The sequence below is a fragment of the Haliotis asinina genome, chromosome 2 (genome assembly GCF_037392515.1).
Source record: "Haliotis asinina isolate JCU_RB_2024 chromosome 2, JCU_Hal_asi_v2, whole genome shotgun sequence".
Lineage (NCBI taxonomy): Eukaryota > Metazoa > Mollusca > Gastropoda > Lepetellida > Haliotidae > Haliotis > Haliotis asinina.
In genome coordinates, this window is record NC_090281.1 from 31,082,021 (window position 1) to 31,104,375 (window position 22,355).

The 22,355-nt window shown below is 39.8% G+C and overlaps 1 protein-coding gene across 1 annotated transcript; it reads left to right on the plus strand.

The window, feature by feature from the left end:
- The first annotated feature begins 798 nt into the window (after positions 1 to 798).
- On the plus strand, positions 799 to 8,403 carry LOC137271733 (uncharacterized). The gene is made up of 8 exons (XM_067804142.1): positions 799 to 938; positions 1,054 to 1,196; positions 1,994 to 2,110; positions 3,800 to 3,913; positions 4,894 to 5,046; positions 6,237 to 6,445; positions 7,281 to 7,439; positions 8,224 to 8,403. Exons 1-8 carry the CDS (start codon positions 799 to 801, stop codon positions 8,401 to 8,403), a joined length of 1,215 nt encoding a protein of 404 aa, XP_067660243.1.
- Positions 8,404 to 22,355: the final 13,952 nt, after the last annotated feature.

A 22,355-nucleotide genomic window follows, 5' to 3' on the forward strand; every position in this document is an offset into this window, starting at 1 on the left:
TAATAAAAGCCATGTTTATCTCCACAGCTTGAAACTAGAAGGTCAACTCACAGATTAATGGTAGTCATGTTTATCTCCACAGCTTGAAACTAGAAGGTCTACTCACAGATTAATGGTAGTCATGTTTATCTCCACAGCATGAAACTAGAAGGTCTACTCACAGATTAATGATAGTCATGTTTATCTCCACAGCATGGAACTGGAAGGTCAACCCATAATTTAATAAAAGCCATCTGTGTCTCCACAGCTTGAAACTAGAAGGTCAACTCACAGATTAATAGTAGTCATGTTTACCTCCACAGCTTGAAACTAGAAGGTCAACTCACAGATTAATGGTAGTCGTGTTTATCTCCACAGCATGAAACTAGAAGGTCTACTCACAGATTAATGATAGTCATGTTTATCTCCACAGCATGGAACTGGAAGGTCAACTCACAGATTAATGATAGTCATGTTTATCTCCACAGCATGGAAATGGAAGGTCAACTCAGAGCCTACTGATAGTCATGTTTATCTCCACAGCATGAAACTAGAAGGTCTACTCACAGATTAATGATAGTCATGTTTATCTCCACAGCATGGAAATGGAAGGTCAACTCAGAGCCTACTGATAGTCATGTTTATCTCCACAGAATGGAACTGGAAGGTCAACTCACAGCTTAATGATAGTCATGTTTATCTCCACAGAATGGAACTGGAAGTTCAGCTCACAGCCTAATGATAGTCATGTTTATGTCCACAGCATGGAACTGGAAGGTAAACTCACTGCCTAATGATAGTCATGTTTATGTCCACAGAATGGAACTGGAAGGTGTAAATGGAGCTGTAGCATACGGGGCAGACATACGAGAGGAATTTTCCCTGCAGAAAGGCGAGACATTTCTCAACCATGGATCATTTGGCGCTGTTCCTAAGTGTGTCCAACAAGTGCGACGAAGGTAAACTGCAGCGGATTACTGTTTGTGGAATGCCAGGTGTGCGACCTGGCATCATGTTACTCAATTTTGTTTATTAACATAACTGAAAATATGATCAGTGCTTTGATGACTGCAGGTTCCTGGATGAGATGGAGAGACACCCGGATGACTGGTACAGGAGGAATGTCTACACGTATTGGCAGGAATCACAGAAGGCAGCAGCAGACTTCTTGCATTGTGAGCAGCAGGATCTGGTGTTTGTGGAGAATACGGCCACGGGTAGCAGTTGTACTCAATTTGGAAACGAGCAAGATAACATGTAGAAACACATACAGAGTCAAAAATATATACATTCGTCAAGCAAGAAGCTGCACTTCTAATGTCCAGTTACAATTGGTGCAATGCAAAATGTAGCTTTGCATATATACCATCCCTTCAAATTTAGAAATCAGTACCTACTTCGAAACTGATGCATGTACGAGCAGCATGAGCTAAGAAATTAATGCATTTGTTTATCTATTCTGTAATGGGTCGGTAGAATGTATTTCATCTATAATATAGGATATGTATCAGACAGATTTCGGGTGCTTCAGTGATTCCTTTTTCTGAACTATCTCACTTGATAATTTCGATTCTCGTAGAGAGTGGGTTCGAGTCCATGACCAGGCCCAGCGTGTTTCATGGTTTGTCAGCTCCATGTTTGTTTCACTGAAGTTAACTCCTCAATAAGATCCGATACCATCATCACGGTTTCAGTTTGGCTTTTATTAAATGTTTCGCAGGAGTGGGTGGTTTGGGAGGTCATTGGATGGGTAGCCCATGCAGCTCATGCTTAAACATGCCTTTGTTTACTCAGGGTACCCGGACGTGATGATTGGGATAGAGACTGGGTTCGCCAGCTGCGTTCCCCACCCATGTGGTATCTGCTTGGACAAAGGACATTTATCTAAATGTTCACTTTGTTATCAGTGCAGTTAATGTTTATCCAGTAAAGTCATATAGTACAGTGGTTGCTCACCTTTTACGTGTAAATGCAAATTCAATGCTTCATGACAACATGATACATTTTATCACAGGTATAAACACGGTGCTGAAGTGTTGTCCTTACAAGCCAGGGGATATTCTGATGTACACAAGTCTGACATTTAGGTCAGTCGCCTATGGTTGCCAAGTCACAGCGGATCTCTTTAAGGGTGAGGAAGTGGAAAATATTACAAAATAACATTAATACTCAGTTAAAATCTTTGACAGGCAAGTGGAACATATGCTAGTTTGGAAAGATCCTGAAAATTTATAGAGTTATAGAAACTTAAACGTGGCGAGGTCATGTATGCTCTAAGATAAAGACAACTTTTTGTATGTTTAATGGACACTTTAAACGGTATCTGAGAACATGCACTGAAGCAACTGATTCAATAATCGTTGAGTAGTCATTGAAAAGAAACATTGTCAAAAACTGCGTAAACAAGCATGCTTAAACACTTGAGCACCATGTTTGATGATTCAAAGCCCTAAGCACATCAGACTAGTGCATTTTGAGGACAGACTTCCCTTGCATTTGTGGCAACGTTTCCTTTAAAAGAAGTTCTTCACCATGTCACAGACCGACCAACGCAGACGGTAAGCGCCCACAAGCGAAGCAGGAAGTGTTTCTCACTGTTTACAGGTGTCTCCCTCCTGTCATTCACTGAGGAACAGGTCACTGGTAGAGTACAGGACAGACTTCGCCCTGGAAGACACAGAAGAAAAAAAACATCAAGGGGGAGATAACCGATATGTTGTGGTCCTAACCCTTCGGAACCGTTTCACAATTGCTGCATGTCTTCAATAGGCTTTTATGTTTGGGCGTTGGAATGAAACATGGTGCTCGTGTGTTTCCGCACCCTTGTGTTTCGCTGTTTTCGACAATGTTTCATTTCAATCTAACCCAACGAATATTGAATCAGTTGCTTCACTGCCTGTTCTATCATGTCGTTGAAAGTGTCCATTAAGCACACAAAAGTTACATTTACCTTACAGCATACATGACCTCGCCACGTTTAAGTTTAAATATGACTATAACATTTTAGGGTGTTCCCATATTTTTTGCTTGTAGTATATATTAAGAATCAAGATTTATGGATGTCAACTTCTTTATTGTGAATAACACGACAGAGTGTATATGCTTGGTCTTTCATTAAGTTCCCCTTTCCCAATACTCCAAAACGCCGTGTTATTCACCATAAAGAAGCTGACATCGATAAAGCTTGGTTTTCTTTACATTGAGTGAGGGGGCATACTAAAGCGGATGCACAACCTGCTACTGTGGTGCCGACACTCATTCATTTCTTTATTAAATGTAATGCTGAATAAATTGGCTAAACAACAAACAAACAAATAAACAACCTGCTCAGATCCCACAATGGGCATCTCTCTTTCCCAGTACAGAGGTAGAATAGGACCGTCAAACAAAGCGAGAATTTTATGAAATCTGAAAGATACATGTGTTATTGATATGGCTTTGTATCTCAAGCGATTACTAACCGATTATTTTAGATATGTAAATGTACATATATGTATGTATGTTTCTCTGTTTCATTGTGTTGGTGTGGATGTATGTCAGTTGGTGTGTGTGTGTGTGTGTGTGTGTGTGTGTGTGTGTGTGTGTGTTGGCTTGTGTGTATGTGTTTTATACATTCCAATTTATGAGAAAACAATTCGCAACCTGTAAAGCATGATACACTTGTGTGTGTTCCTGCTAGAGAAAATATCGACAACATAATGACTTCAGAAAGTATTCTATGGAGACGTCAAGAAGGAAAGTGGATGTGTTAATATTAGGTGACAAGGGGAAGTCGGGGAAACAAACCCACTTTCATTGATTGGATTATTTTGATTCCCAGGAGTTCAAATAATTGAGATGGAGATCAAATTTCCGATATCGAGTGAGGATGAGATTTGCGAGAAATATGAAGACTTCTTCAAATCCAACCCCAACACCAAAATTGCAGTCATAGGTGAGTATTTGTTCAGCATACCAATAACCCGTTCCGACCCGGAGTAGAATATGTTTTCTACAATCCATTCAACCCACGGGACACATCATTTGTGACAAATTCTTGTTGGATTTAATTAAATGACATCAACAAGTTTTAAACATTTGTTTACCGAGTGTTCCGGGACTCAGAAACAATTTTTCAATACTTACTGTTAGAAAGGAATGTGACACCATATATGAACCATGTACCAGTATTAACATACATTCGGCCCTGAGCCCGTGAAGATGCAGATTATAATAGGTCTTCAGTAACACGTTTGTCGTCATAGGGAACTAGCGGGATCAGGTGATCAGACTCATTGGCTTAGCTGACACATATAATCGTATCCAAATTGTGCATATCATTCATACGCTGTTGAATGCCTGGTCCAACTAACTATCCAATTAGTGTACCTGTAACAAATATTAGTCCTCAGCATAATATGAGTGTGTGTCGATGACAAACCTGATAATGTCTGCTTTAGAAGCACAAGTTCCACAGCCCCCATAGCAACGCACTTTAAACTGTGAATAACGATGTGTTGACGTGTCCTAGCGTAATCTCAAATCGCCGTCATAATATAAAGCCATACTGTCACAGTATTTCACTGTATATAGACATTGTGAGCAGTTGGCCGCCCACAAAAACAGGTTTGGCCGAACTAACCGCAACCACCTGAAATATCGGAGTGCAGCGAAAACCTCCATTCACTCGTTAATTAGTGAACACATTTCGATTCTACCAGACACATACTGCATAGAAAACTAGGGCTCCGCTTCACGAACCGATGGTAAAAATACTGTGTCAGTCTTAGCTGTATGACTATTCTTGGAATATGAACCTGTTTAGCTTCTTGGTCATCTCTGCATCTTCTTGGGCATCTTAGTATCTCCATGGTTGTGGATAACGTCAATATTGTTATATGTTTGCATTGACCTGAACTTGTGATTGTGTGTCAGATGCTATCACCAGTCCATCAGCTGTTGTGATGCCTTTGAAACGTCTCGTCGATCTGTGTCACAAGTATGGAGTTATGGCAGTTGTAGACGGTTCACATGCTCTTGGTACACTTCCAGTCGATCTCACCGAACTTGGCGCCGACGTCTTTACCGGTAATTATTATTTTATATATTAGTATATTATATATTAGTAAGAATTTATATTATTAGTTTTTTTATTCATTCAAGTCAGTAGCTACAAATCTACAAAATGCTCAATGCACCAGACTTAGTACACAATAAAACAGAAGTTCATATGGGTAGGCATTACATGTACACATACTGGAAATTTAATTTATATTACGCCGGGAATATATGCAATAGTGGTAAGAGATTTCCGTCAAATTGTGATATTTTTGTTCATATTGGCAATAAAATTTGAAAGTTTATCTCAATACTTGATAGCGGATGTAAGATTTACCAATATGTGATTCATTAGGTCGGTATTATGTCCGCTTGTTAAGATTGTGTATTTTGTCAGGGTCAAATTTTCTGAAGATTTATCTTGAATAGGCCCTTTCAATTTCAACCCGAATGTTTTCACATATTCACATTTCCAATAAACAGGTCTCAAATTTTCTGACATTAAATTGCAAACTGAGCAACGTGCATTCTACACTAATTTCATTCTCTGTAATTTAGTATCTTTTGTAGAACTTCTGTATTTTTTGAAAATATGTACCCATGGAGTTGCAATATCAGAGATATTAAAATGATAGTAAGATTCACATCTGGTTCTACCTTCAAAAGGCACATCTATAGATCATGCTTGACATATGTACCTAATTTGATGAAGCTAGCGGGTATAGTTTGGAAGATCACAACCAGTCACAACCACAGTCATGTCTCCATAGAAAGCGCAAAAAGATATAATTCATATCTGGGTCTAACCATCAAATTGCACATCATGCTTGACATATGTGTCACAAGTTTGATAAAGCTGTCATGTATAGTTGAGCAGCGCTACTCGGGACAAGATGACACCGTCACAGCCACAGCCTAAGTGCCATGGAAACCGCAAAAAACCAACAGATTTTTAGCTGGTTTTGAACCCCATAAGCACCATCTATGGATCATGCTTGACGTTGTACAAAGTTTGATGAAGCTAACATGTAAATAATCGAGTCGGGATCACACAGTCCAGTGATTATTGATATGGAATACAATGACAGGTTTCAACCATGTCAGCGAGTCTGATCGCCTCTTACGACAAACGTGGGATGCTGAAGACCAGTTCTAAACAAGATCTTCAGGGATGCTGAATTCTGTACTTTTTGGAGCGTTAATGTTTATTTCTTATACAGGCAGTTTCCACAAATGGCTGTTCACTCCCAGGGGATGTGCAATGTTACACGTGAAGCGAGAACATCATACCTGGGTTCGCCCGCTTGTGACATCCTGGTTCCACGGACAGTCTCTGGAGAAGCAATTCTTCCTAACTGCTACTGCAGACCACACGCCATTTACAACTGCCAAATATGCACTTGAATTCTACCAGCGGATTGGAGGAATGGTAACTAACAGCAGCTGGGTGGCTGAATGTTGTAGGGTTCTTTTCGAGAATGGCATCATGTAGAACTCAATAGCTCGCTTCTGACTATCCAAACCCTCCGATACGTCCCTGTTATGTTTCTAACATTACCCGCCCTTGACTTTCATAAACGTTTTACCAGTCAAAGGAATCAGGAAATGAATCCTTTGCATATACAGCGAGACAGACCTCCAGGTTGTTGAGATCGTCAGCCCAACATCTTTCCTGGTGTCATGTATTCTAGTGTTGCGAAGCATCAAACTGGTTGGTTACGTCAAGGGTGGGTAACTTATTGGGAGAACCACGGGAATGGCCACGGTTTATTGAAATTCGAAGCATGGAGATATAACAGATGACAGAACTTTTATGATAAAGACCGTCCCAAAATATAGACGGAATCTTTTCTTCTTGATTTGGATGGATTGCATGCACATAAAGTGTTTTGAATACTTAATACGTTATAATAATCATAAGGCAAATGATGATGTTCGCCTCTCTGTTGTGGACCAAGAAGGGGAACTGTATTTCCAAAGACTTAGTATACTGGGTAATGCAGAAGGCTGCAGTGTTGGGCTGTCTACACATTCTCTGGAAAGTTCTTGGTGGGTTCTGCTAGGCAGCGTTTCCTGGGAGAGGTCCCATTCACTGTCTGGGGTGCGAGTAGAGGGGGCAATGACGCTGAGCTGATGATGGGCTTCACCAGCCTGACTGTAACACTCTCAGCTGCAGTTTTTATCTTAATCTGTAAAAAATATGACAGACTATCATGTTTTACACAGCTTCTCAGACTTTGATCGCAACAGGCTGATTGTTTTAGGATGAGATCATCAGCTACTCATCCAATCTCGTCACAGAGGCACATCAGTATATTCTGAAGAAGCTCCAAGCAGAGCCATTACAGATACCTCAAAGTATGGAGTCTCCCACAATGAGGGTGATCCGACTGCCAGACTTGCCTCAGTACCCCTGTACAATGGTATGTACCAAGTATTCGTCACTTACATCATACAGTTGCAAGAAAACGTAGATGCGAGGTATGAACCCTGTATCGTGTGTTCATCGAAATGGTAGACTGGTCTCAGTTCATTCCTTTACATATGCACCTTGTCTTTGACTGCTGGCATTTTGGTCTCTCTCGTGATTTCGGTAAACTGTCTAAAAAGGACACATTTTTCTGTATTCGAAAACTCTGAATCACCCTTAAATCTGAACTGACAACCCAAACAGATGTAAGTGATAGTTGGTTTAATTGCGTGTAATTTATTGATACTTACTTGTGTGTCCCACTTCTTTTCCATTAGACCATTTTACTTACCATTATGTGGGCGCTCAGTCAAGAGAAACTCATGTAGTTCTTCGATTTTGTGGTTATATTCCGCTCATATTGGACCCTGTGCCTCTTTGATTTGATAAAGGTGACAGTAAAGATTCATATTCCTTCAAATTAACACCTCTGGATTAAACGCCATGAAGAGAACGGAAGCCATTCGTCATCTGAATGGTTAAGCTGGATGGTTGGGTGTTGTTTGACGTATTCCAGCTATATAGCGGCGGTCTGTAAATAACTGGGTTATGGACAGACAATCAAGTGATTAACATCGTGAACATCGTCAACCATGTCAGCGAGAAGGACCATCCGATCCCGTTTGTCACCTCTTACGACAAGCATGGGTCGCTGAAGACCAATTCTAACCCAGATCAGATTCAAATTAATTGATATCCAAAAATAAAGTCTAAACGTCATGTCATCTACATTACAGGAAGGATCTATTGCATTCCACACTGACATGCGCAACAAGTACAGCATCCATTGTGCCATCGAGTTGATCCAGGGTCATCTGTGTCTCCGCATCAGTACCCAAGTATACAACACCATGGAGGAGTACAAGCGGCTGGCTGACTGTCTCATGGAAGTCATTCAAACTAGCAGAAATCCCTAGACGAAACAGTTATGGCCTCATAAATCCAAACGTACCACCTGTCATTCTGTACTATTCAAACGGTTTGAGGATAAGTTTGCTTTGATTGCTGCTTACCTCCGCACGCAGCAATGTTGCAGCTATATGGTGGCGGTCTGTAAATATTCGAAATGGTCAACATTATGTCCATCGATCTACGCAACTGGGACACGATGACATGCCAACCAAGACAGTGAGTCTAACCACCCGACACAGTTATTCACTTACGACAAGCAACTCTAACAAGGATCTTCACGGGGTGCATTTTAAGAGTAAAACAGTTCTTCTTGTTTTTGTAAATATTTATTGAAAATGTGATTCTGGAAAATGAGCATTATACCCTGAGAATAGACTCTACGGTTTGGGTATCAAAACCAGACATCAGGTTAACTGTGAGCATTACGATATGTTTTCGAAAAAAAACGTCCCGTTCTGTAGCAATGTGTTTTGTGTCTTTTTCGTTTGGTCTTCTGATGTTTCACAAGCAGACTTTCACAGCAGAAGCAATCTTTAGTTTCATCAACAAGTTTTACAATCCGCACCTTGCAGCCGTCATCCACAATCGTACTTCCACTGGGGGCTTGCATCACGCCCACCATGATACCCAGTCTCCAGTAAACGAAGAAAACAAAAGCTCTGAAGGTTAATTCCATTATGTACGTTTGCTGGCATTCAAAGTTTTACACATACTGAAAAGAGTTATTTATGACTGTGAACTTCTTTGTTGTGAGGAACACAATGGCCCGGATAATATTCTTATTCCCTCATCAGGTATGAGGCTTGAGCTATCATTTGTTCATCATCTATCACTAACTGTTTGGCTTCTGTTCATCGCGAATTAACTTTTTTTTCAATGTGTAAAAGTTTATCCGCAGTGAAGGTAATCGCTATCATTTAGGATATATAAAATCATATAATCTCCTTTGATGCAACTATGTTGGCCGTTGTGTCAAGGGCTCAAGGCACACTCGTATCTGCCGCATGTTGTCCGTTTTCGCGATTTATTTTTTGAGGGGTCCGTATTCGCTGGCGTCCGTTTTCTCCGTATCCCTGTTAAACAATTGTCGTCGTACGTGACCAATAGGTCTCGTGCTTTTAAAGTACAAGTTCTTCATAAGTCGTCTTATGTGTCTACAACAAATGAACGTATCTCGTCCGTTCCATTGAGGAACGTTACAGCGTCATTCATCTTGTGTACGTGCACAGCGTGGGAACTTCCTACACATGCATGTCATTGTGAATCTTAACGTGTTTTAGGCAGGTCGATAAATCACTATAGACCTATGTTTCCGATAATGTTCTTGCATCTGTGCATGGTCAGGGTTTTCAGGGTCAAATCACACACTACAGACTGAAAAAATGTAAACCTGAAATGTTCATCTCATACTCCAGTCACCTAACAAGAGGGATAACTGAACGAACAGCTTTATTTAAAATGAAATCCATGTAGTGATGCATTCTCAAAACATCCATTATTATTGTATCAACATTCATTCAATCCCACGTACCTCGTACATTGAAAGCACAGTTCCCCTACTTTTCTGAAGAGTATACATGTTTCAAAGAAGATATATATCAGTTGGTTCAAAGCTTTCTTCCTACTAGCCAAAGTGGTTTATGGTCCTCCAACATTGTGGAGCATCTTATCTGTTACCTCTGGGAAAATCCATATCGCAGGAAGCATCCCATCCCTCATCCCTCATATTAAAACGTCTTTATCATTTGAGTCTAGATATAGAGACATATTCCTTGCCCGTCTTGATATTTCTGTACGTCATATTTCATACTGTCATGAAGTTCAACAACTTGGTAACGACCAGTCATTTGTCAGTGCTATAAACACTTGATACAAAATAATGGTTTAGAATTTCATAGATGATTTCATATGCGTTAAATGATGCATGTTCTCAAGTTATGTAAATACCTTGTTCTGTTTGCATATGAAATACGGTCATGTTTTACCTCTGTTATAACTACTGAGTCACCAGAGACATTTTCTGTCATATGTTAATATTCAATTCTTACAGCAATATTGTAGTACACTGCTATAGGGATGCTACTTAAATTCCGACTGCTGTCTCACAAATTATGCATTACTTACATTACATTGTTCTCTAGTTGCCTCTCCTCAATGTTACACTCTAGGATTCATTTTCCTCAGTGTTTCAATGTATGTCCTCAATCCCTCAAGTATTTATATATTCTGTTTTCTTTTTACACCACAAAACGTTTACTGAATGTTGTGTCTTAAGTGCTTATATGTTCTCTTCGCCGATTACTGATGCAAGTCCATATGTCTCTAGTATAGTGATCTCCCTTCAGTTGTTGGCGATGTACAACCCTTAAATTATATAATAAATATATTGAACTGTATTGAACCAAATACTCATCGAAATTTTAACTTAAATGCTAGTTTTAACATTTCAAACTGTACTATGATATTCTAGTTGTTTTACTGTCCTTTGTCTACAGATGTTATATTCAAATATTATCTGTTGCCAATGCATAGCCGATTTTAGTCACGATATGGCCGATGTGACTATACATTATAACTTACTCATATCTACGATTACACTTTACGCCCATGCTTTCTAGGTCTTAGTACGTGTACGTGTGCGTGTGCGTGTGCGTGTGCGTGTGCGTGTACGTGTATAACTTTATGCCATTTACACATCACAAATGCAACGAGTATCATTTGAATAATTACTGATACATCCTATTCTTCGATATTGTCCGTATCGTATTTCATATCTATTTATAAGCTTAATGTTGTCATACTTACCTCCATAGCATTGTGCCCAGAAGAGGTCGTTGTTCTGCATGGTGACATATATCTCTCTACCACAGTGCACTATTTACATCACAAATACAGTTGTTGTGGGTTAACACTTTCACTCAAGAGTTGCAGTTCCATAAGCCGGCCCACGTTATAATGGGACAGCGTTGTCATCGGACCCGCCACCATACTACTGACCTCTATACTCTGGGCAGTGACATTGCACGTCACAAGACAGCATGATTCCTCTCATGACCTTTACGGTCGCTGATAAAACTGTTCATACCTTTAACAGCATAGTTCGACAGGGTCTGTTGATACTCTGATTAACGACATGTTTGCCATGACATTCTGCCCGAGCGCGGACTTTCACTTTACTACAACACTCCATCCCAAGATTCTACTGTGGGATCTTGCAAGGCTGTGTGCTCCGTCATTGTCATTCGTTTGCCCGTTTGCCATGATTTTCTGCCCGTGTGCGGTATGTTTTATTGTTTTAATGGCTAATTACCATTAAGGAGCTAACAAAGTTTATTGGTAAAGCTACGCAGTTACACAAATCGCTTCTTGAACATATTCATTTTCATTTCGCCCTATTAAGTTATTCTAATATATTTACACAAAACACGTGCGATGCTTCATTGTCGTGAAATGTAACAATACTTTGTTACATAGATATAAATATGTATAGAAATATACATAAATGTTCATTTTCGCTCCGTTCATGCTATGACAATCCGTTGGTCTGTGTATTTTGTTGCAGGGATACATGAATAAAATCTCCTGTCAGACCATGCAATAGACCATGCTGTATGCATTGTCCTGCCACGGTTATGATATTTGGCACAGTGTATGTGGGAGTATGTATCAGCCTTGTGAACTTAAAGAGGAAATGTTATCATGAGCTATGATTATATTCTAGAATGTTTTCGCATTACGCTCTTAAAGATCTCAACTGTGGCTGAGGAAAATGATCGATAACCGGAAACATGGTCGATGAGGAAAATTAGAATGATTACCGATATGAAAACTCTATACTATCGAGAGAAACTATTGTGATAAAATTCAAATAGACAATACACGCATAATGAATAAATTTTAATGGGCTGGGTTTTTTTTTGTTATTAATGGGCTGCTTTTAAAGTATATTCAGGACGTGAGTTGCTCGTAATCCAAACAGGCTTGTGATGTGAAATGTTTGATTTCTTTCAGATTATTTGCGGTATTTGTCAGGTACTTTTATATTCGTCGCAAATCCATCGATGTTTAGTTCATGATTTTGATGTCCTTGATCTCTAAAATAAACCTCTATCAAACGTATTCTCGGTGCTTTCAATGGCATTTCCAGGTCTCGTTCAGTTCTAATTCAGGAGACGTTGTCAGTGGAAGGAAAATGACTATTTGACCTGTGGATACTGAACACAAATTCCGATTTTGATACACATGAATCTTTGCCACATTTGTTTGCTGTCCTAAGGTAGCGTCTAAGCAGACGAACACGTTACTGTCTAGTACATAAAACCGCCAAGCTAGTAAGCGAAGACACTACACGTTCCAAATTGACAGTTATGTCATATTTTATTATCATATTCAGTGATGGCAAGACAAAGTCGTATCAGTCTTCAAAACAAATAAAATGATTAAAATCCAAGCGCAGAACACTCTGAGATTGTATCAGATTTGAGGGATATTACCAGAAACAGTGTCCCTTAAGACCAATAGTGACGTCACTGTCCGTGTATAATATGTGATTCGACCTGCATCATTAGTCCTTTTTGTATATGCAGTGCTGAGTGATTGTTCCAGATTTTAGGAAGCAAGTAAAACATGAAGTGTAATTGGAGGATTATGCTATGTTGAGTCGGTCTGTAAATGTTGAATGGTCTGAGTGATCACAGTAGTCTGAGTCCTGTTCCGGAGATGGGTCACTCTTATCCTTCTGGCGTTGTAGCGCGTGGACGTTATGCAAGTGGTCGACTGGAAACGTCACTATTGTTCAGACAATGCCATCTCAACGTTTTAACAGTGTTTAAAAGGTGGCAATGGAAAATGAGATAGTCCTCCACTGAAAGGCGTAAAGTAGCACACAAAACAAACAAACAAACAAAATAAAAAGCAAACAAAAGAAAACCCGTCGTACTAAGAACGGGACATCAAACACCTGCACAAAGAATTCCAAAGATTCAAGGGATCATCAACAACTGTACATGCGTTGCCAGGTTGCAAACACGCTCCACTTGCGAGCACGTTGTTTATTTTGAATGTTTGAGACCCTCAGATCTCAGACCCAAATGAGAATTGGTCTTCAGCAGTCCATGTTTGTCTTAGGAGCGGATTAATGGGATCGGGTGGTATCCCCATTATCTAGAGTGATGCTCATACTGTTGGTCCATAGAGGCCATGTCCACAGATTTTTCAACAACACGTTGAAATGCAATGCCACATACCCAAGAAGTAGAACGCCGTACACGTACGTTGCAGTCAATGAAGACGTCAAACTACCTCAGACAACCAATCTAATGTCAGATAACAGACAAACTGTCCGTCTTCTAGACAGGAGTATGAAGAACAGACGCTCTCTTATGATTGGATGGCTACACTGTGATTTCAGTTCTAATTCAGGAGACGTTGTCAGTGGAAGGAAAATGACTATTTGACCTGTGGATACTGAACACAAATTCCGATTTTGATACACATGAATCTTTGCCACATTTGTTTGCTGTCCTAAGGTAGCGTCTAAGCAGACGAACACGTTACTGTCTAGTACATAAAACCGCCAAGCTAGTAAGCGAAGACACTACACGTTCCAAATTGACAGTTATGTCATACTTTATTATCATATTCAGTGATGGCAAGACAAAGTCGTATCAGTCTTCAAAACAAATAAAATGATTAAAATCCAAGCGCAGAACACTCTGAGATTGTATCAGATTTGAGGGATATTACCAGAAACAGTGTCCCTTAAGACCAATAGTGACGTCACTGTCCGTGTATAATATGTGATTCGACCTGCATCATTAGTCCTTTTTGTATATGCAGTGCTGAGTGATTGTTCCAGATTTTAGGAAGCAAGTAAAACATGAAGTGTAATTGGAGGATTATGCTATGTTGAGTCGGTCTGTAAATGTTGAATGGTCTGAGTGATCACAGTAGTCTGAGTCCTGTTCCGGAGATGGGTCACTCTTATCCTTCTGGCGTTGTAGCGCGTGGACGTTATGCAAGTGGTCGACTGGAAACGTCACTATTGTTCAGACAATGCCATCTCAACGTTTTAACAGTGTTTAAAAGGTGGCAATGGAAAATGAGATAGTCCTCCACTGAAAGGCGTAAAGTAGCACACAAAACAAACAAACAAACAAAATAAAAAGCAAACAAAAGAAAACCCGTCGTACTAAGAACGGGACATCAAACACCTGCACAAAGAATTCCAAAGATTCAAGGGATCATCAACAACTGTACATGCGTTGCCAGGTTGCAAACACGCTCCACTTGCGAGCACGTTGTTTATTTTGAATGTTTGAGACCCTCAGATCTCAGACCCAAATGAGAATTGGTCTTCAGCAGTCCATGTTTGTCTTAGGAGCGGATTAATGGGATCGGGTGGTATCCCCATTATCTAGAGTGATGCTCATACTGTTGGTCCATAGAGGCCATGTCCACAGATTTTTCAACAACACGTTGAAATGCAATGCCACATACCCAAGAAGTAGAACGCCGTACACGTACGTTGCAGTCAATGAAGACGTCAAACTACCTCAGACAACCAATCTAATGTCAGATAACAGACAAACTGTCCGTCTTCTAGACAGGAGTATGAAGAACAGACGCTCTCTTATGATTGGATGGCTACACTGTGATTTCAGTTCTAATTCAGGAGACGTTGTCAGTGGAAGGAAAATGACTATTTGACCTGTGGATACTGAACACAAATTCCGATTTTGATACACATGAATCTTTGCCACATTTGTTTGCTGTCCTAAGGTAGCGTCTAAGCAGACGAACACGTTACTGTCTAGTACATAAAACCGCCAAGCTAGTAAGCGAAGACACTACACGTTCCAAATTGACAGTTATGTCATACTTTATTATCATATTCAGTGATGGCAAGACAAAGTCGTATCAGTCTTCAAAACAAATAAAATGATTAAAATCCAAGCGCAGAACACTCTGAGATTGTATCAGATTTGAGGGATATTACCAGAAACAGTGTCCCTTAAGACCAATAGTGACGTCACTGTCCGTGTATAATATGTGATTCGACCTGCATCATTAGTCCTTTTTGTATATGCAGTGCTGAGTGATTGTTCCAGATTTTAGGAAGCAAGTAAAACATGAAGTGTAATTGGAGGATTATGCTATGTTGAGTCGGTCTGTAAATGTTGAATGGTCTGAGTGATCACAGTAGTCTGAGTCCTGTTCCGGAGATGGGTCACTCTTATCCTTCTGGCGTTGTAGCGCGTGGACGTTATGCAAGTGGTCGACTGGAAACGTCACTATTGTTCAGACAATGCCATCTCAACGTTTTAACAGTGTTTAAAAGGTGGCAATGGAAAATGAGATAGTCCTCCACTGAAAGGCGTAAAGTAGCACACAAAACAAACAAACAAACAAAATAAAAAGCAAACAAAAGAAAACCCGTCGTACTAAGAACGGGACATCAAACACCTGCACAAAGAATTCCAAAGATTCAAGGGATCATCAACAACTGTACATGCGTTGCCAGGTTGCAAACACGCTCCACTTGCGAGCACGTTGTTTATTTTGAATGTTTGAGACCCTCAGATCTCAGACCCAAATGAGAATTGGTCTTCAGCAGTCCATGTTTGTCTTAGGAGCGGATTAATGGGATCGGGTGGTATCCCCATTATCTAGAGTGATGCTCATACTGTTGGTCCATAGAGGCCATGTCCACAGATTTTTCAACAACACGTTGAAATGCAATGCCACATACCCAAGAAGTAGAACGCCGTACACGTACGTTGCAGTCAATGAAGACGTCAAACTACCTCAGACAACCAATCTAATGTCAGATAACAGACAAACTGTCCGTCTTCTAGACAGGAGTATGAAGAACAGACGCTCTCTTATGATTGGATGGCTACACTGTGATTTCTAATGTTAACCAAATATAATGTTGATTGTTAAAGATAACTTCATGTTGTTGGGTTAAAGTAACCCAGGCTTTTGCATTAACAGCGTGGGACAATTACAGACACTGATTCTCGCACTCGGCAATTGTCGAGCTACATGAATGCTGTCTGTACCAGACAGTTCAGCGGTCAACAGCATGATCATTGATCCACGCAGTTGGGATACCATAACGTGTCAACCAGGTCAGACCTTTATTCGCTTCTTACGACAAGCATGAGTTAGTGAAGACCAATTTTAATCCGGATCTGGAGGTGTGTAGCTTTAACACAATTAAGAAATGTATAGTAAATGTGTTGTGGCATTTACCCAAACTGTTCGTGGTACTTAATAACATTGATGTAGTACGGTATTTATGTAATACGTTGATGATATTTGTTATCACAATCAGTGATTTTCTTATGCCATCCATCAAGAATTTCCATTCTAACTTCATACTGTAGGTGAAGATAGTTCCTGGTACCCTGAAGCCATAATCAAGAAAGTAACAACATACTACAATGATTTAAGTCCACACTTCTGTGGCGTACTGCGTTAATCAACACCAAAACATCAGCTTGATTCCATGGTTTGTTTGTAATGAAACATTTTAGAAAGACATACAGCTAGCTGTAACAGAGCAGCAATATTGCAATACTAGTAGATAGTATAGAAAATACAAGTTAAGGTTTCACAGTAAGTTTCTTACCCCATTAATATTCTTTATAAGAGATTCAAGTTTCGTTCCCCATGTATAATTGTTTTTCAAATTATTTCACCCATTCAGCCAAGAGAGTCACGTATAGTTCCCCAAGTAGCACATGTCAACACATCGTAAGTTTTCAATTCCACTGCCCAACAGCAGAATTCAGTCCTGATGTGAAGGGTGAAATTAAGATTGAATATTACATGATAGTTTCTTAAACAACATTTAACTGATCATCATAAAATTGGTTTCAGATCCTGTTTGGTACATAGGTTTTAGAACCATGTGTGGTATTTATGGTTTTTGCGCTTTATTAACCCTACTTCGAGTTATTTTATTGCTCATTCTCATTTGAACACAAACGGACTGTGAATTGATGTTCTTGTTACATGCTGTGATATGTGTTCCCACAAAGTCATCAGTTTGAAACTTGGGGATATATGAGAGTGTGATTTAATATTTTTGATCTTTACAATTCTTTCCGTCATGAACAAAGTGAGTGTGAGAGTGAGTTAACACCATATTCAACGTCTACAATATTCCAGTTATATGCACAGGAACCCGTTATCGCTCTGTAGGTTAAACATAGCTAGACTATAGATCCACATGCATATCATATATATATCCATAGGCTTGGGTGTAGATATGGCTGTGTTTAACCTACAAATATCGCCATTAACGGGACCCTGTGATTACATGTGTTAGTATATGTTGCGAAAGCCAAGTGACATATACGTTTATCATCAGGAAGTACTTTTCGGTTCGTTCGATGAGGTCTGTGTAATTCAGTTGTCTTGTCGGTCTAGACCTGGCAGTTGTTACCTGTCAGATTTGGCGGGTAAGTTGATCCTGTGCCAGCACACCCGGCCTCGACCACACCCGGAAACATAGACGAGCATAGTCGGCCAATCCAACATAACAAGTGCAGAAGCACTCACTTCACAGCTGATAGCACGTTTGCTTTGTCATTAGTGCTGTGATAGAATTATGTCATCGGATGAAATATGTACCATACACTTGTGCAGGCTGAGCAAAAGCTTCGGTGAATGTAATTTTCTACCTACCTCTAATTTTTGACGTGACGTACTGCAGAAATGTTTGAGTGCAATCTGCTGCCACATCAACGAAATCCCAGTCAAGAAAGGTCGGACCAGACCGGGTAATACTAAAAATGGATTGCAAAATATTGAAACGAAAGCTGCGCATCTGGGTACATGCACGGGGATGATATACATATTTCACTCGGTGCCATATCGAAAGTTCAGCATATGAATGATATTCGTTATTTCTTAAAATATTTTCTAATGCGATTGCTTTACCAGTCCACGCCTGCATTCTGCGTGGAGTGAATGAGTGAGTCTGCATGGTTTTACGCCGCCTTTACCAACATTCCAGCAATATTACCGGAAATGTGAAGTATTGTGAGGTTAAAAAGTTGTAGATAGGTAGATGTAATAAGAATCTATACCCTCCATGAAACATTCGTAGCGTTTAAGATGCTTTTGACATCCTGAGCCAAGTCGGACCGAACACTGATCAAGGGCTTCGCCGTGCTCAACATATTTGCTTGAAATACTTCCGATGTGGTCGCTAAAGGTTGGTGATTGTATAGATATAATTTCATTCTACATCCGTGAGCAAAACTTTTAATGAAATAGCTCTGACGTACGGGTGGTGTCCCAAATGTGGTCGGTCTCACCTGGACAATTATAAAAATGAAACTGTTTTTATGTTTTAAGTTTCTACATATTATCTGTCAAGTTCAAGCAAATTCTTTTTCCATGTTCCAGTCTCACGATCCCCATTTTGTTGGACCTTTTATCTTGGTACCCCTAAAAGGGGCAAAATCGGCAATAAATGCATCGCTAACTTCAGGAAACACATGAAAGAAACATGTGTGTTTGAGATAAGCAGAAGTCCTCTAGAATCAAACGTAGAAATTAAAGTGCATAAAAATGCAATGTCAAACTACAATCGCTTTTTAAAGTGGCTCCTCAAGGATGCTTACTGACAGAGCTAATATTGAAGAAACTACCCACACTCATTTTCAGATAACGTAATCGACAGGATTTATTTTAATGTTTTCACTTATTCATGCATGATGCGATGGTTCGAGCGAAATACTGAAGAGTCAGCTCTCAGCACAAGAGTCAGCTCTCAACATACTGTAAACAGTACCAGTGTATGGACAATATGCTATTGAAAGATTAAAATGAGGCACAGGGGCTTGTAACTCTAAAAACTGCCATCAAGGTACATATTGTCCCTAATGGGGTATTACTACTATACAAAAGGCCTTAAATTCCCACTCGGATCCGCAAGGGTTGCTAAATGATACTGCCCGTGGAACTTACAAATGGTAGCACAAACGCTCACAACGCTCAGACGCGTGACAAAATTAAACATGAATCATAAAATGTTACATCCCATTTGTTACATAGTACAACGTGTTCGATGGTCTATATCGACTAACGAATATCGACTGATTGGTTTGCTACATCTCACACGATTCTATGTGCCGATATTAGTGTCGGTCTCATAATATCTCACGGTACTTTGTTTCCAGGTTTTTCTTATAACCAGGTGAAAAAAACCCTTTGTTCCAAAACCTGTTGACAAGTGGCATTATATCCACTTTGACATTATAACCAGGGTATTAACTTGTAAAACGTCAGTGACCAATGAAATTTTCCATTGCACCGTGTTCAAAAGTGATGCCACAAAGACAAATGGCGTCAGCAGCACTGTGTCATCATCTGACATGAACAGCGTCCAGGCGTTAACGTTTGTTACCTGCACATGCTATTAAATTTACATAAACTAAAAACAGTTATTCGAAATGATGAATATCAGGTGGTTTAGGTATAACGTTTCTGCTTGTCGTAACAGATGCTCGTCAGTTGAGTTACTATGCTTCGAAAGGTGTTGTATTCACATTAGCATCAGACAAATGCAGTCTTACTTGTCAGATGAGATGAAGGAGTTAGAATCAGCTTCGTTTGCATGGATCGGTTCGTAAGAGGCCACTAACGGGTGGTCAGGGATGCTGGCCTGGTTAACATGTACCATGGTATTCGAATTGCATAAATTGATGCTTATGCAATACATCACGGGATTGTCTGGCCCAGACTAGATTATTTACAATATTTTGGTGGAATATTGGTAGTGTGCGGCGTAAGACTAACCTCATTCACACCTGTCTCTGCTTGTCAAGTATACGTGGAAGTGGAGGGAGGAAATGTGGGGAATCTCTTAAATCGAGCATATATTTGATAAGACACCGCTAATTATTTACCACACAGCCTAAATTTATTGTAAGAGGTATAAGACTGCCTGTGTTAAGCTCTGGGCGCCATACGTTGGTTTGGTATGATCATAAAAATGTGCTTATCCATCCATACTTTTGTGCAATATGTTTCTGATTACTTCATTATACGATATTGTATTTGAACACATTTGTTTGTATATCGTCCTATTGCATTATTCTATTACACGTTCAGAAACACGTGTGGTGTTGTGTTTCATTATCGTGGGGTTGTCAGTGGAAGGATACTGGAAAGACCAAAACACTATTTGGAACAAAACTATTTACAGGTCACATTTTGCCTGTGTTTTTTTTGGTACATGCTAAGGCAGAATCTAAGCAGATAAACCTGTCACTGTCTTTTGGTCACCAGATCTGAACTGTTCCTTAGCAACCCATGTTTGTCGTAAGAGGCAACTAACGGGATCGGGTGGTCAGGCTCGCTGACGTGGTTGACACGTTATCGTAAAACCACTTGCTGTTGATCACAGGGTGTCTCGTTCAGATTCGATTATTTACAGACCGCTGCCATATAGCTGGAATATTGCCAAGTGCGGCTTTAAACAACAAACGCGAATACGCTTCTCAACCCATGATAAAACCGAAAGACAGAACAAATAAAATGAATCGATAGTTTCATTTTCTATTACAGAATATATAAAGAATGCATTCGTGCTCAACATGCAGGGCCCAAGGTATAGTCAACTGGACGTGAGTTCTCACAAATGAGGAACGTTTTTGATAATATCTCCTGTTGAGTTTTTTCATCTGGGTTTGACTAATGCTATTCATGTAATTCTATTGTTCATAATGCTACAATCGTATAGGTTAAGTGTGTTTTTAACGGATTATGCTTTGTGCCGTTCACTCCGTTACAGATACGCGCGTATGAATATTAAGTGGATGTGTAAATGTGAAAATGATAAAACAGAGCACTTAACACCTGCTTCCACACAAACAGGAGATTCAGGACTTCGAGCTGGCTGTTGGGAATTTTAGATTGGCATTGCAGATAACCAGAAGGAAACCACACTGTTGGAAAACTTCCCTTTGGAGGCAGGTCGAGTTCCTTTTCATAATATGAAAACTGGATGCATCCGAGTCACAGTTATTGCCACTTCAAATCTTTATTCTCTAATCCGAGTGCTTTTTCTTCTAGGTGAACAAATGACAAGCTTTACATGTGTTTATGACGTGTGTTTTGTGTGGATCAGAATATTTTTCATTTCTTCTTTTCTATCATTTATAAATGGTGATGTTACTGTCAGAACTGTAACAACTGACTGCTTTTATTTTTCTGGATGTGGAAAGGATTTTCCCCTACAGTTTACTTCTAGGATACTTATTGCGTCTGTTGAAATATATGCAGATAAATTGAGATATATGCAGTCGTATAGAAGTAGTGAAAACCTATTTCATCACGAGATGGTAGTATGAAATAGTCTATTTAATATATGCCTCCAACGTTTGTGTAACTAGATAAATACAATGAGTATGTGTTCATTGAAATAGGGTGGATGTAAACAACAAACAAGTAAACTATCTTCTCAGCGCCAACCCAAGGGCTCTGTCTCTCCCAGTATAGAGTTAAAACAGGACAAACCAGACAAGAAGAAGCATAAAAGGCGAGAAATAAGGAAAAGGTGTGACGGTGACTTCTGATCCGTCTTCATCTGGTACTTGGAGCAGATGATTGTGTCGAGACAAACCCAGGTTCATCTGGATCCTGCACAACACACGAATCGAAATCAGTCAACCGGTGACCGGGCCTGAAACTGGATCGATACAGACATTGACAACTGAAAGTAAAGCCACTAAGCTTATGGTCATTTTGAAAAACGTAAAATGTACCAGTTGGAATCCAAGTAATAGACGTTCGTTGATACGGTGACAAGAGATTTTCAAGAGTGTCTCACCTCACTGCTGCACGAAAACAAGCTATTGAAACTTTTCTATCTAGTTTAGAGGAGAAATTAAAGACTCTAGAACTGGAAGGTCAACGGACAACCAGTGTATATCCA